At 37.2% G+C, this 12,574-nt stretch overlaps 2 protein-coding genes and 1 non-coding gene across 10 annotated transcripts in view; 2 read left to right on the top strand and 1 right to left on the bottom strand.

The window, feature by feature from the left end:
- Positions 1 to 10,800, bottom strand: part of efcab11 (EF-hand calcium binding domain 11) — a 90,204-nt gene extending 79,404 nt beyond the window's left edge. For 3 of the 7 annotated variants that reach the window (XR_012370399.1, XM_055172131.2, XM_055172130.2), the window contains exons 1-4: positions 10,596 to 10,800; positions 9,869 to 9,964; positions 8,983 to 9,031; positions 1,335 to 1,436 (exon numbers count right to left, since the gene is read on the bottom strand). Coding sequence is in view for 5 of the 7 variants with exons in the window: in XM_055172131.2 (XP_055028106.2) it covers positions 1,335 to 1,436; positions 8,983 to 9,031; positions 9,869 to 9,964; positions 10,596 to 10,655 (307 nt within the window). In the remaining 2 variants the exon portion in view is untranslated. The remainder of the gene's footprint in view (positions 1 to 1,334; positions 1,437 to 8,982; positions 9,032 to 9,868; positions 9,965 to 10,595) is intronic. The other 4 variants (XR_012370400.1, XM_055172134.2, XM_055172133.2 and 1 more) reach the window with 4 other exon arrangements.
- Positions 10,195 to 10,267, top strand: trnak-uuu (transfer RNA lysine (anticodon UUU)). The gene has a single exon. It is a non-coding gene; the product is annotated as a tRNA-Lys (tRNA).
- A 385-nt stretch (positions 10,801 to 11,185) lies between the features above and the next one.
- tdp1 (tyrosyl-DNA phosphodiesterase 1) overlaps positions 11,186 to 12,574 on the top strand; it is a 64,096-nt gene continuing 62,707 nt past the window's right edge. Inside the window, exons 1-4 of one of the 2 annotated variants that reach the window (XM_055172128.2) lie at positions 11,186 to 11,363; positions 11,685 to 12,281; positions 12,371 to 12,414; positions 12,489 to 12,544. In XM_055172128.2, the coding sequence (XP_055028103.2) occupies positions 11,696 to 12,281; positions 12,371 to 12,414; positions 12,489 to 12,544 (686 nt within the window). In that variant the 5' untranslated portion in view covers positions 11,186 to 11,363; positions 11,685 to 11,695. Of the gene's footprint in view, positions 11,364 to 11,452; positions 11,586 to 11,684; positions 12,282 to 12,370; positions 12,415 to 12,488; positions 12,545 to 12,574 lie in introns of those variants that run through there. The other variant, XM_073869279.1, reaches the window with a different exon arrangement.

Below are 12,574 nucleotides of genomic sequence, written 5' to 3'. Positions count from 1 at the left end.
GGATTTATTAAGACACTGCAAGCATGTAAGAGCAGTTGGAGAACACCTGCCTAGCAGTTGCCATTCATGTTTCCAGCTGCCTAAAGGGAAGCAAATCTCTTCAAAATTTAATATGGACGTACATTTCAAAGCTGTATCATTTGTCAGCGCTGATATATACAGTTAAGACCGCAGCCAAGCAGCCAGTCAGAATCAAGACTTCCAATCTCTCGTCTAAAATTAGCTCATTTTCAGGTAGCTCAGAATTCAAACAAGGGTTGAGTGAACTCGCTCACAGCAATTTGGTCCTCGAGATGAATTTGATGGTTCATTAACATTCACAATTCTAATTAAAAAAGTGCCTGTATTTTTAAAAGGCTGGTACTTTTGAAATTGCCAAGACTATTTTAGGTGCGGGAAGGATGTAAATGCTGCAAAGTCTGATTAGAGATACAGTATTTTAAAGCCAATGAGATACAAGAGCTTTGGGTGATGCTAAAACAAAAATGAGGCGGACTTGAACATCTATAAAGTCCTTAATGATAGGTCAGTCAGGTTAATGAAATAAGTTATATTGACCATTGTGAGCAGATTCAGTCAGGATCGTTTCATACCCCCCTCCGGTGGTTACTTTTAACATACTTAAATTATTTCTGTAACAAAATTAATTAGTTGCTAATATATTTGTCTCCAACAAACAGTTGCAGGGTTGAACAATCCACAGAGACCATGAGACCCATTTTACTGTGTATCTACACAAATGCTAGTACAGGCACTATACATTTCAGACAATGGCATAATTGGGGACATAAAGGTACTTCAGAAGGAGAGACTATAAAGGATGTATGTTTTGTTTTCTATTGAGTTTTAAAAAAAAAACTTTCAGCTGAAGATCTAATTAGAAAAAAAGCTAATAAATAAAGCACAAAAACAAAGGTTTGTTTTTGGTATGAATGAAAAACTCCAGTAGGGAGTACGTTCATAGCACATTAGTAAAACTGATATAAAACAGGACACATGGCGCCCTCTTCTGAGGTAATACGAGAATGTGTCTTACCCTTTGATGTCCTTATCAAAATGTATTATTGGTTATATACTGCAATCACATTTAAACAATGCAATGGATATCACAACCAAACCTAAAGCCACAAACATTTTAATTAAAAAAAAAAAAAAAAACATAAAGAAAGAAATGACACACACAGGTGTTTAACTTGTTGTATCTACAACCTACACTTTACCCATAAATAAAAGTCTGTCATAAAGTGTAGACAGATGACAACCATGACACACTGATTTTGTATCAACCCTACCAAAAGTGCATTGAGATAGAAAGGTAGAAAAGAGGAACGTACAGTGAAAATCAAAGGCACTGAAGATCTGCCTCATCTTCTCATACGGATCTTCTGCTGACATCTTCCACCCCATGAGAGACGTAAACTGATTCAGTGGGACCCCTTTCAGAGAGAGAGAGAGAAAGAGAGAGAGAGAGAGAGAGAAAGAGAGAGAGAGGGGTTTATTATTACAAAGCTCTTCTCTGAAGTGCATACTCTGCCTTTACATGGCAGTCCTCTGAAGCACTGTGTTTAAAGGAGTAATATCTTTGCCTCTTGCCTGCAGGGTAGTCATTTTTTCTCTGAGTGCTGTTATTGAGATGAAAAAGGCAGGCCGGGGAGTTCTAGACAGCCTTGTGGAGATACCAAACATATAGAAGGAGTTTAACAGGATGATCTGGGTGGGCCACGTATGTTGACATTGATGGGTGGGAAAACTGAGGATACATCTCTTTCGGGAAAGGCACAAATTAATTAAGAGATCCAGGAACAGGAATGATGGCTCCACTACACGAGCCATGCCAAAGCATACACTGTAAAACGTCCATTGGGAACCTCACACCTAACAGAGCATTGATAAAAGAGTAACACAGAATAGATTTCTTTTTAGACACAACAAGTGATTACTTGTTTTTTTTTCAAGAACAGAATGTAAGTGGTGTGCCCTGGCAAAACATGTTTCTAAGGTGTTTTGTATAAGGTTTCATTTGCGTTCACACTAGACGTGTTTGAGGGGTCGAATTCGCGTCTACCATGCGTAGTTGGACACTTGAAAATTTTAAGTGTACTCTCTTCATTTGCGCGTGAGAGCCGCACGCTAGTCATGGGAGGAGATTCTGGGAGTCTGCTCGCTTCCTGTAATCACGTCACTACTAGAGCAAGCTCCTGATTGGTTAACGCAAAGTTCCGATTTTTCAACTAGCGCGTTTCCAGCGCTAAACGCCTCATTCACTCAGCGAGACCTTCAGACGCGCTTCAACGCGTCTTTACATTGAAATCACTCCCGCTTGACGCCTCAACCGCGTTTGAGGCATTAAAATTGCGTCTAGTTTGCCGCTTGAACATTTTCAGTTTACTCGCTTCATTCGCGTGTGAAATTCTAGTCATCGAGACATTCGCGTGTGAAATTCTAGTCATCGAGACATTCACGCAGAAATTCGCATCATGGGAGGGGCTTCTGCGACTCCGCTCTCTTTCTGTAATCACGTCACTACTAGAGCAAGCTCCTGATTGGTTAATGCAGCATGTCAACTCACGCTCTTGCCGCGGCAACCTTCAATTTGCATGAACATTAACGCCGCGAGACCTCCAGACGTGCGTCAACGCGTCTTCACATTGACTTAACATTGAAATCACTTGCACTTTACGCCTCTACCGCGGCTGGTCTGAAAGCAGCATAAGTCTGTATTTCCAACGCAATCTCACTGCAATTCATAAATATTTCACAAGGTGGCTTATTCATATGAACTTACATTTTTACGTTTAATCAACTTGAAATTACAATTAATTTCAACTTACTTTAGTGAGAAGTTGAAATTATAAAAATAAAGTAAATAAAGTTGAAATAACTTAAGATAATTCACAACAACTTGTCACTAGTAAAGAAAGTTGAATTAAATTGTAAATTGAAGTGCAACAAGGATTTTGTTTTACAGTGTATAATCTCATTTTAAAGTTTTAGTATGATTTGTTTTTTACCACAGCAACATTGGATTTAGGGGTGGGGCTTCATTGTTGCTTTTTTCTAATGAGCACACATTTTATCATGATTAATGATTGTACAAATTAATATGAATTAGCCGTCAGGCTGGTATTACTCTAACAATCTTTGTACATTTTATGGCAGCACTTCTTATGTTACTGCCTCCATTTGTGCATTAGGGCAGCGAGATAAATCAAGTCCATAAACATCGCAAATGTGCATATCGCAATACACATATGGCAAGGATTTGCAATAAATAACTGAATTATTTGAATACTTCAAAAATGTATGTTTTATATAAGAGAGACTGATGAGATGCAATGCTTTTTTTCCATAAAAAGAAAGTAAAACGTGTATGTTGATAAATCATTTTCAGTTTTTAAATATATTGTTATTCAGATTTATTTGACAAACTTAAAGGATTATTGTGTTGCACATCGTACCATTTAGCAAGTTATCAAGCCCTATTGCACATCATGCATTACTAATTTCTAAATAATTTTGGATAAAAGTGACTGCTAAATAAATAAATCTTAATGCCATGTAAATCTATTCTGGGTGGCTGCCATGTGGTTGCCAAGGTGTTGTTAGGTCGTATCTGCAATGCAATGTAGTTGCTATTTCCACTAATAATAATTATAGGATATTGCCACATTTATCCAGTGTGTGCTGCCAAACTTTAAGAGAATTAGGACATCTTTGGCCCATAGAGATACACAAAAGAGATGATTGTGTCTGTTATGATTATGTAGATATCTATTAAATTATTACTTAAATTAAATAGTAATTTATTTTTATAGATGCACAGTGCACCTAACCAGCCAGATTGCTCTCTACTTTTATTACAACGAAAACAAGAGCTGTTTATTCTGCCTCTCTCCTAGTCCTAAGGCACCATAAACATACCTTGCATACATTCAGGACAGAATATTTGGCAATAAATACAAGAGGAAGAGCATTCAGACCTCTTTAAAAGACATCTTTCTGCCAAATCAGGATAGGCTGCCCTTCACCGTGATACAACTTTCTGAACTATATAGTCTTTACTACCTGTCTGTTTCTCCTCTTTCTTTGCTATTTCTCCTCTTCTCTACATCATGATATATTTGAATACAAAATATTTTATGGATTTTGAATAATAAGTACATGTTGCATAAACAACTTCAATCGAAATTATTTTTTTCCTGCCAACAGATCCTTTGGAGATAAATTTCAGATCTTATCAGTTGCCCCATTCTGGTTTATCAGGTGTTTGTTTGGGGGGAAAGGTACTCATTTCGATTTTCAAATCAAGGCACATCATTATCAAATATTTGAAGAGTGTGGTTCCAAAACACAATAAATCCATTTTGACAAATTTCTGTAATAACGTGTTTTCTATACCAATAAAGTGACAAGATGAAAACCACTATTTTCTGTTACAAACTTTCACACAGCATCTTTAGGTTATAAAAACATAAAAAAAATCAAATCCATAACTTGATTTTGATTTGATAAAACTTGATAAAAACTAATTATTTTTTCCACAAAATGCAATAAATATATGACAGTTTTTTTTTCCAAAATGCTATAAACCTATTCAATCAATGTATAAATGTGCATTCATCTTTGCCATGTTATATTCATTTAGTTGAACAATGGTATACACTGAATAAAAAAATAAACATTAATGGCATTTATCAAAACACTTACTTTGTCATATTAAGAATACTCTCATTGATGCGGTTATACTTGACATCGTCGCTTAACATTTTTCACAGTGATCAGCTGTAAAATGTTTTGGTCCTGCTCGATTTTCATTGACTTTGAGTAAAATAATGTAAAGTTTTTCATAAGATGCCCTGAGGTCAATGTGTTAGCATGAGAAGCTTGAGAACAAGCACCAGTCTCCCGAGTGCCTCTCACGTAAATTATTAGATGTTGATGGCTTACATTTCTTTCCCGTCACAGAAAACCATCACAGGTTTAGCAATGCAATTAAAGTATTATTTTGTTTTTGTTTGTTGATCACAAAGTAAAAAGTAGATGAGGAAAAATAGGATTCCATGTATTCAACGTGCCGCCATTGTTTGTTTACATTGCGTGGAATGGTGCGCTGTAATTTGTGGAGCGGATTTATTGCATTCTGTAGAAAAGGAGGACTGGCGTTTATCGCGTTTTGGGAAAAAAGGGAGAAAAGATGACAGAATAACACAACGGATATTGGATTTTGCGTAAAATTAAGAATTTACTTTTAAATACTGACCTGATATAATACTGATTTCGGCAGTAACTAATTTTTTTCAAAAATGGCGTTTATCACGTTTTGGAACCAAACTCTTCATTTCTAAAGCCTGGCTTTTCTGATGCCCATGTTTGCATCAGGGTAATTCTGACGGCAATTTAAAACGCAGGGGTCTTTTTTAAATTTGAAAGGCATAAACACCAGATGACGCTTCACACCAAAATGTCACAGAGTTCAGTACTAATGCATTGTACGTATAACAAGTTTCTTATTTCACAAGTGAAAAGGGAAGGGCTAAGTGGCAGTAGTATTGTTAATGCTGTGTAGCGCTAAAGCCCTAAGTGGCCTCTTTTCTGTGCGATGAGCCTTGTCTAGTCAAGTCTCCCACATTACCACCAGCCACCCTTGCTGCCCAACCATTACTAATTTAGGAATCACATGAAATTCAAAAAAGAGGGGCAATTTAATTCACAATCTGCTCTGAGCAAGATATAATGGTGGAAAATTTCATCACACCGAGAATGACACTTTAACTAGATTATCTTTTGCTTTCCCACAGGGCAGCATACAAAGCAATTTGCTTGTGGGATAAAACAAGAAACATATTACTTACTAATCTAAGTCTTTAACCATTTAATGTCTTTCTGCAGTGTTTCTGTCTGTCACAAGGCCCTGTAGAAATCCTGTATGCATTTTACAGCAACATTATACACTCACCTAAAGGATTATTAGGAACACCATACTAATACTGTGTTTGACCCCTTTCGCCTTCAGAACTGCCTTAATTCTACGTGGCATTGATTCAACAAGGTGCTGAAAGCATTCTTTAGAAAAGTTGGCCCATATTGATATGATACCATCTTGCAGTTGATGGAGATTTGTGGGATGCACATCCAGGGCATGAAGCTCCCGTTCCACCACATCCCAAAGATGCTCTATTGGGTTGAGAGCTGGTGACTGTGGGGGCCATTTTAGTACAGGGAAATCATTGTCATGTTCAAGAAACCAATTTGAAATGATTCAAGCCTTGTGACATGATGCATTATCCGGCTGGAAGTAGCCATCAGAGGATGGTCATAAAGAGATGGACATGGTCAGAAACAATGCTCAGGTAGGCCATGGCATTTAAACGAAGCCCAATTAGCACTAAGGGGCCTAAGGTGTGCCAAGAAAACATCCCCCACACCATTACACCAACATCACCAGAATGCACAGTGGTAACAAGGCATGATGGCTCCATGTTCTCATTCTGTTAAAAAACAAATTCTGACCCAACCATCTGAATGTCTCAACAGAAATCGAGACTCATCAGACCAGGCGACATTTTTCCAGTCTTCAACTGTCCAATTTTGGTGAGCTCTTGAAAAATTGTAGCCTCTTTTTCCTATTTGTAGTGGAGATGAGTGGTATACTATCCGGTGGGGTCTTCTGCTGTTGTAGCCCATCCGCCTCAGGCAGGGCCGCCTTAACCTAATGTGAGGCCCTGGGGCTGAGAGGTTTTGTAGGCCCCCCATACCCTCGATTTATAGTTTTTTTAAGTGTAATATCTAGGTAATCCACATTACAAAATGCATTAGTTTCTTTCGAGACATACAACAGTGAGTTTTCCCTCGTTGACCCAGAAAACACCATAATATCATTATTAACATATCACTGAGCCTACTTGAGCATAAACACAAGACACTTTATTTAACAACCACACACAGCAACATGTGGTGATAATAAAACCAAAATGTGTGAAAGTATATATGTTTATAAGCTTTATGTTTATATAGTTTTTGGAATATACAAATTTGCAGAAAATTCATTGTCACTCACTAACCAAATGCTCAGCACAGTTTTAAGCATATAATAAGTTAAAGTTAGTTTTAAAGTGAAAATGCATTAATGATAACAAAAGATAAGTCTTTATAGACAAAATCTTATTTTTTAATCAGTTATTTATTTTGTAGGCTATTGAAGATATAGTATGCATTGTATTTAGTATTTATGCATACATAAGCATATCAAGCATGAATATGCACAAAACATACCTGTATAAGATCTTTAGATAAGGAGATTATAAATATGAATGGTGCTATCAGGGGATGATCATTTAAGATGGTCTTGTCGCTCTTTACTTTCTAGACTTGCACCTTTACCGTTGCATCTCTGTCGTTTTTCTAATCTAAACCAACAGATGTGTGTACTGTGAGCTAACGTCGCGTCAAACTTCATCGCTCCAGCTGCGCACACGTCACTGATATAAACGCGAGTAAACTATAACAACTAACAGCATTATGTGCGGGAACTCTTTTCTTTATTTAGCGGCAACGTTTCTTGCGCACGCTTGGAGAGACTTCTGCATGCCAGAGACTCAGCTGCACGTCACGAGCACAGAGAGAGCGAGCACGCGCGCGAAAGAGAGAGAGAGAGCGAGCACGCGCGCGAAAGAGAGAGAGACCTGCACATCACTGGTGCTTATTATGAAATTTCAGAAATGACTCTTTCATTTGTTGGTGGATTATTTCCCGTTTCTCTGTCACACTCAGTTTAACATGCAGGAAGGTCAAGTTCACAACGCACACTTAATTACATTACGCGGAATAGAAAAATCTGTTACGTCTGATATTTTATTTTACGGTAAGTTACAACGCACCAATCAGCAGACATGTAACGTGCAATTAGAGTGACTGACAGAAAACCTGACAAGTTACAAAACAAAATGACATTTTCAGCTCATCATGAACGCGAACATGGGAGGCCCTTGAACTTCGGAGGCCCCTGGGCTTCAGCCCAGGTAAGCCCGTGCATTAAGGCGGCCTTGGCCTCAGGGCTGTGCGTGTTGTGGCTTCACAGATGCTTTGCTGCATACCTCGGATGTAACGAGTGGTTATTTCAGTCAAAATTGCTCTTCTATCAGCTTGAATCAGTTGGCCCATTCTCCTCTGACCTCTAGCATCAACAAGGCATTTTCGCCCACAGGACTGCTGCATACTGGATGTTTTTCCCTTTTCACATCATTCTTTGTAAGCCCTAGAAATGGTTGTGCGTGAAAATCCCAGTAAATGAGCAGATTATGAAATACTCAGACCGGCCCGTCTGGCACCAACAACCATGCCATGCTCAAAATTGCTTAAATCACCTTTCCCATTCTGACATTCAGTTTGGAGTTCAGGAGATTGTCTTGACCAGGACCACACCCCTAAATGCATTAAAGCAACTGCCATGTGATTGGTTGATTAGATAATTGCATTAATGAGAAATTGAACAGGCGTTCCTAATAATCCTTTAGGTGAGTGTATACCGTTGTTTTTCAGGATTTCATTACTGGCAATATGTAAAAAGATTACACAGCATCTAAGTCAGGCTTCTTTTTCTTCTAATCTGCATAATTGGTATAAAAATCAGATTTAAACATATTTAATCAGAATCAGAAGTGCACATTACTGTGGGTTAAACATCAACCAGAAGGTGAATCCTACAACAGCACTGAACTGAAGTAGGTGGGTGCTTTTTAAGCAATACAGTAAGAGTAAACCATATTATGGACATACAACACATTAAATGTGGCTTAAGGAAACCTATTCATTGATTCAGGTTTGTTTATCACATGACACATTGGATGATTTAAATAATAATTGGATAACCTAGAGACTAATTGAACTTGACACACTGCAACTGAAGAAAAGGCCTACATACACTGAAATGTAGGTTTGTATTTTAACTAAAACAAAAAGGAAATGATTTAATATCAGACATACCTGGCCAGTCCTTATAAAAGCCAGACTCCATCAGCATATCTGTCTCCGACTGCAAGAGAAAATATAAAATTACCATTTCAATATACCTATAATACAAACACTTTAATAATAATACATTTAAATGTTTTTTATTTGTTGTCTCTCTAGGGCTGTGATCTGTAAGCTATGAATGTTATAGAATAACAGTCTACGTGTTTAATACACGTAATACGTGCTCATTTTGCTTTCTATCAAGCAAAAGAAATGTGTTAAAACACTATAACATACAGATATGCATGTTTTTCAAACGTTCTTCCACGATTATTGTCCTGTGTTATGAAGATACGTCAACTTTTGGTCAGATCTCAAAATTGAAGCTTCAAAGAGCGCGAAAGCATTGCGCATGTTCACATTCTGGTAGTTCAGACCACGCGCAAAGTTCGCCCCCTCGTGGCACTGTGGCAGTCGTAATGAACTTTCAGTTTGATTGTATCTGTGCCAACATGGGAGAGACGCTTGTTCAAGCGTAAGAGCTTTCATTGCCTCATTACGTATCAATAATAAATCGTTTTAGAGGATTCAAGTGTTACTGATAAAGTTAAACAAAAAATGATAAATAATTTTCACCTCGCACGCATGACTGCCACTGATAAATAATTTTCACCTCGCACGCATGACTGCCACTAGGGGGCCAACTCCGACAGTCTTGGAAAGTGGTCACGGCTTTGGTCATAGTAAAAAAAAATGATGAATGAATGAAATGTTATTCAAAAGTAAGGAGCTTTAGGCCATATCATTTTAAAATACAAAAACCCACATACAAAGCAAATATATTTAAGATATTAAGGGCAATATGTAAGCTAAAAAACAGTACGTATGTGGTTACAGTATTTTATTTTTAATTTACCTTCGATGGTTTATATCCGAATAACATGACCACTGCTACCTTAAGATCTTCTCGGGATAAATAACCTTTCCTGCCCAGATCAGACTGATGAAAAACCTAAAGAAACAACATGGATATTATATTTAGAGTTTTAACAATTTAATTTGACAATGATTTGTGAATACGTTACAGTGGAGTGCAGATAGAGGAAAGTATAAGTATTTTAAGAGATATGTATGAACTTAACTTTAACTAGGCTAGGATTCGCAGTCGTTATATCATGAACCCGTCATGAGAATGAGACTGAGAATTAGTTTTGAGGGCTTCACATTACGCGACTTTTCGAAGCCCGGATAGCTCAGTCGGTAGAGCATCAGACTTTTAATCTGAGGGTCCAGGGTTCAAGTCCCTGTTCGGGCGGGACATTTTTCCCGCAAAACAATATTAATTACACGTTTAATTTTTAATGACAACACCAAATGTATACGTTTACATTTAAAATGTATATTTTAACATTAGTTTGCTTTAACGCAAGGCTTGAAACAAAGGTAGCCTGAATTGCATTACGACAGTTTCAGTCCTGTAACTTTAAAACTATTTTCCACAATATTGAATTGATGACATCTTAACATTCATAACATTGTCTGTTTCCAGATATCTAACGTTAAAAAATATATAGCAAATCTGTTTTACAAGCTGTAAACTCATACAATCTCTGTGCTTTGTAAACAAAATCAACCAGACTTACCGTCTCAAATTTTTTCCTGTCGGCATCGCTAATTTCTCTCCCAGTCTTAAAGCTTGTCATTCTTCCAGAAATGACCTGAATTATACCATATATAAATATCCGAAATATTCTGGAAAGTTGTAGATAATGTGCATAGAAACCACATCAACGGAACCGATTGGTTTTCAGCTCTCAGTACTCGAGACGCTGATTGGATACTCGAAACGTGGGCACAAACCAGGAAAAACAGTCAGTTATTTCCAAAATAGAGGTCTTACATACTTTTTAGTCTGCTACTGGTTAAATATTTTATACATAGATGTAAATTTAGTAAAAGCAAACCATGTTTTCATTTTAGATGTAGTTTTATCTAGATGTTATATTCTGTTAAAACTCTTTTCAAATTTAAGTAGAAGCAATCTTGTTCTTAACCCTGGTAAATGACATAATGCCATTTTGAATTTTTATATAATTAATAAATAAACAGTTATGAAGTTGTTTAATACTGTCAGTGAGATAAAAACCCAGGCATACATAAGAATAAACAGTAGGTCGATAACTCACTGGGACTTTTATTTTGAAAAACATTGTAGTGATTTGGCGCTGTTTCTACTACACATGGAGAATGAAATTTGTTTTTGTATGAAGAATGAAAACACAAGAAACTTTCTATTGACACGATTGTAGCTATACCGGTATTTATACATCGCTCAGCTTCCTATATATAAGTTTACGTTTTAGTTATTGTCCTGTTAACGTTATCGTGTACGTCCATCTTCCCGTCTCCCTGTAAGTTTACATTTATTTCCCATTGATTGAATTACAGATCCTAGCATGTCACAGCGCGCACTGCACAGTGTGTTTAATGGTTATAATTAGTCTTAATAAGTCTTGCATTAACAATGCATTTTAAGTAAATTCACATACAGTATGTTTTTTTAAATGCCCTATCAATGAATGTCTGGTGGTCAGAGATGCCCATGATAGGCAAAATCTGACGGCTCATGTCAGGTGAAATTTACACATTTTTGCAAAACTTAATTTGCACAATAAATAAAAAATACTGCAGTTTTTAACCATGTTAAGAAAAAAATGTCTTGTGCCCCACAGTTAAAGCAGAAATGTCTCAGGAGAGTCAACATGGCAGGTGGAGTATATCAGATAGTGAAGAAGAGGACAACATCATACCCCCAACCCCTCAAAAACCCTCAGTCACACCAAGTATTAAACCTAATTTAGAAAGCAAACCCAGTAAGATCACCACCATTCTTGAACAAAAACCTGAGCAGAGTCCAAATGTGAATGTTAACCATGTAAAAGAACCGTCTGCTCCCTCCATCGGATCCGAAGCTAGACAAGCAGCACATGGAAACCAAATAAACCCTGTGAAATATGAAAGCAATCCCTCACCTGCTTTAAAGCGAAAGAGAGAGACAGATGAAGGAGGCTGGAACCTCTCCAGCAGTGATGATGAAGAAACCCGACCATCTGTCCCAAAAAATGAACCCAAGAAAGTGAATGTAAGTCCCAAAAAGAAGAAAACCGAACACACACGTCCTCCGAGCCCTCACGGCGCCTGTTATTATAAAGAAGAGCCTGCTGATTTCTTCGAAACCAACTTGTCAATGAATGACATGTACCGCTTTTATTTAAACAAAGTCACTGGGATACAGAAAAAGTTCAATACTGGAGCACTGCATATCAAAGGTATGTAAGTATCTTTCTAATCAGGATTATATATAAAAGAATAATGTTGTGTAATCATTCTCCTATCTGTCTTTCTTTCTTGTAAATAGAGATACTTTCTCCTATGTTTGGGATGCTGAAAGAGTCTGTGCAGGTATTGTATAAGAGGATGAGAAACTGTGTACACAGTTTTTTTTCTTGTTGACCCACCACTTTCTTCTTTTGTAGTTCAATTACTGCTTTGACATTCCATGGATGGTGGAGCAGTATCCTCCAGAATTTAGGTAAAAGTGCATCTCTCATTTACAAGCATT

The sequence above is a fragment of the Misgurnus anguillicaudatus genome, chromosome 7 (genome assembly GCF_027580225.2).
Source record: "Misgurnus anguillicaudatus chromosome 7, ASM2758022v2, whole genome shotgun sequence".
Classification (NCBI taxonomy): domain Eukaryota; kingdom Metazoa; phylum Chordata; class Actinopteri; order Cypriniformes; family Cobitidae; genus Misgurnus; species Misgurnus anguillicaudatus.
The sequence above is the reverse complement of the archived record's forward strand: the minus strand, read 5'-3'. Positions and strand labels throughout refer to the sequence as shown.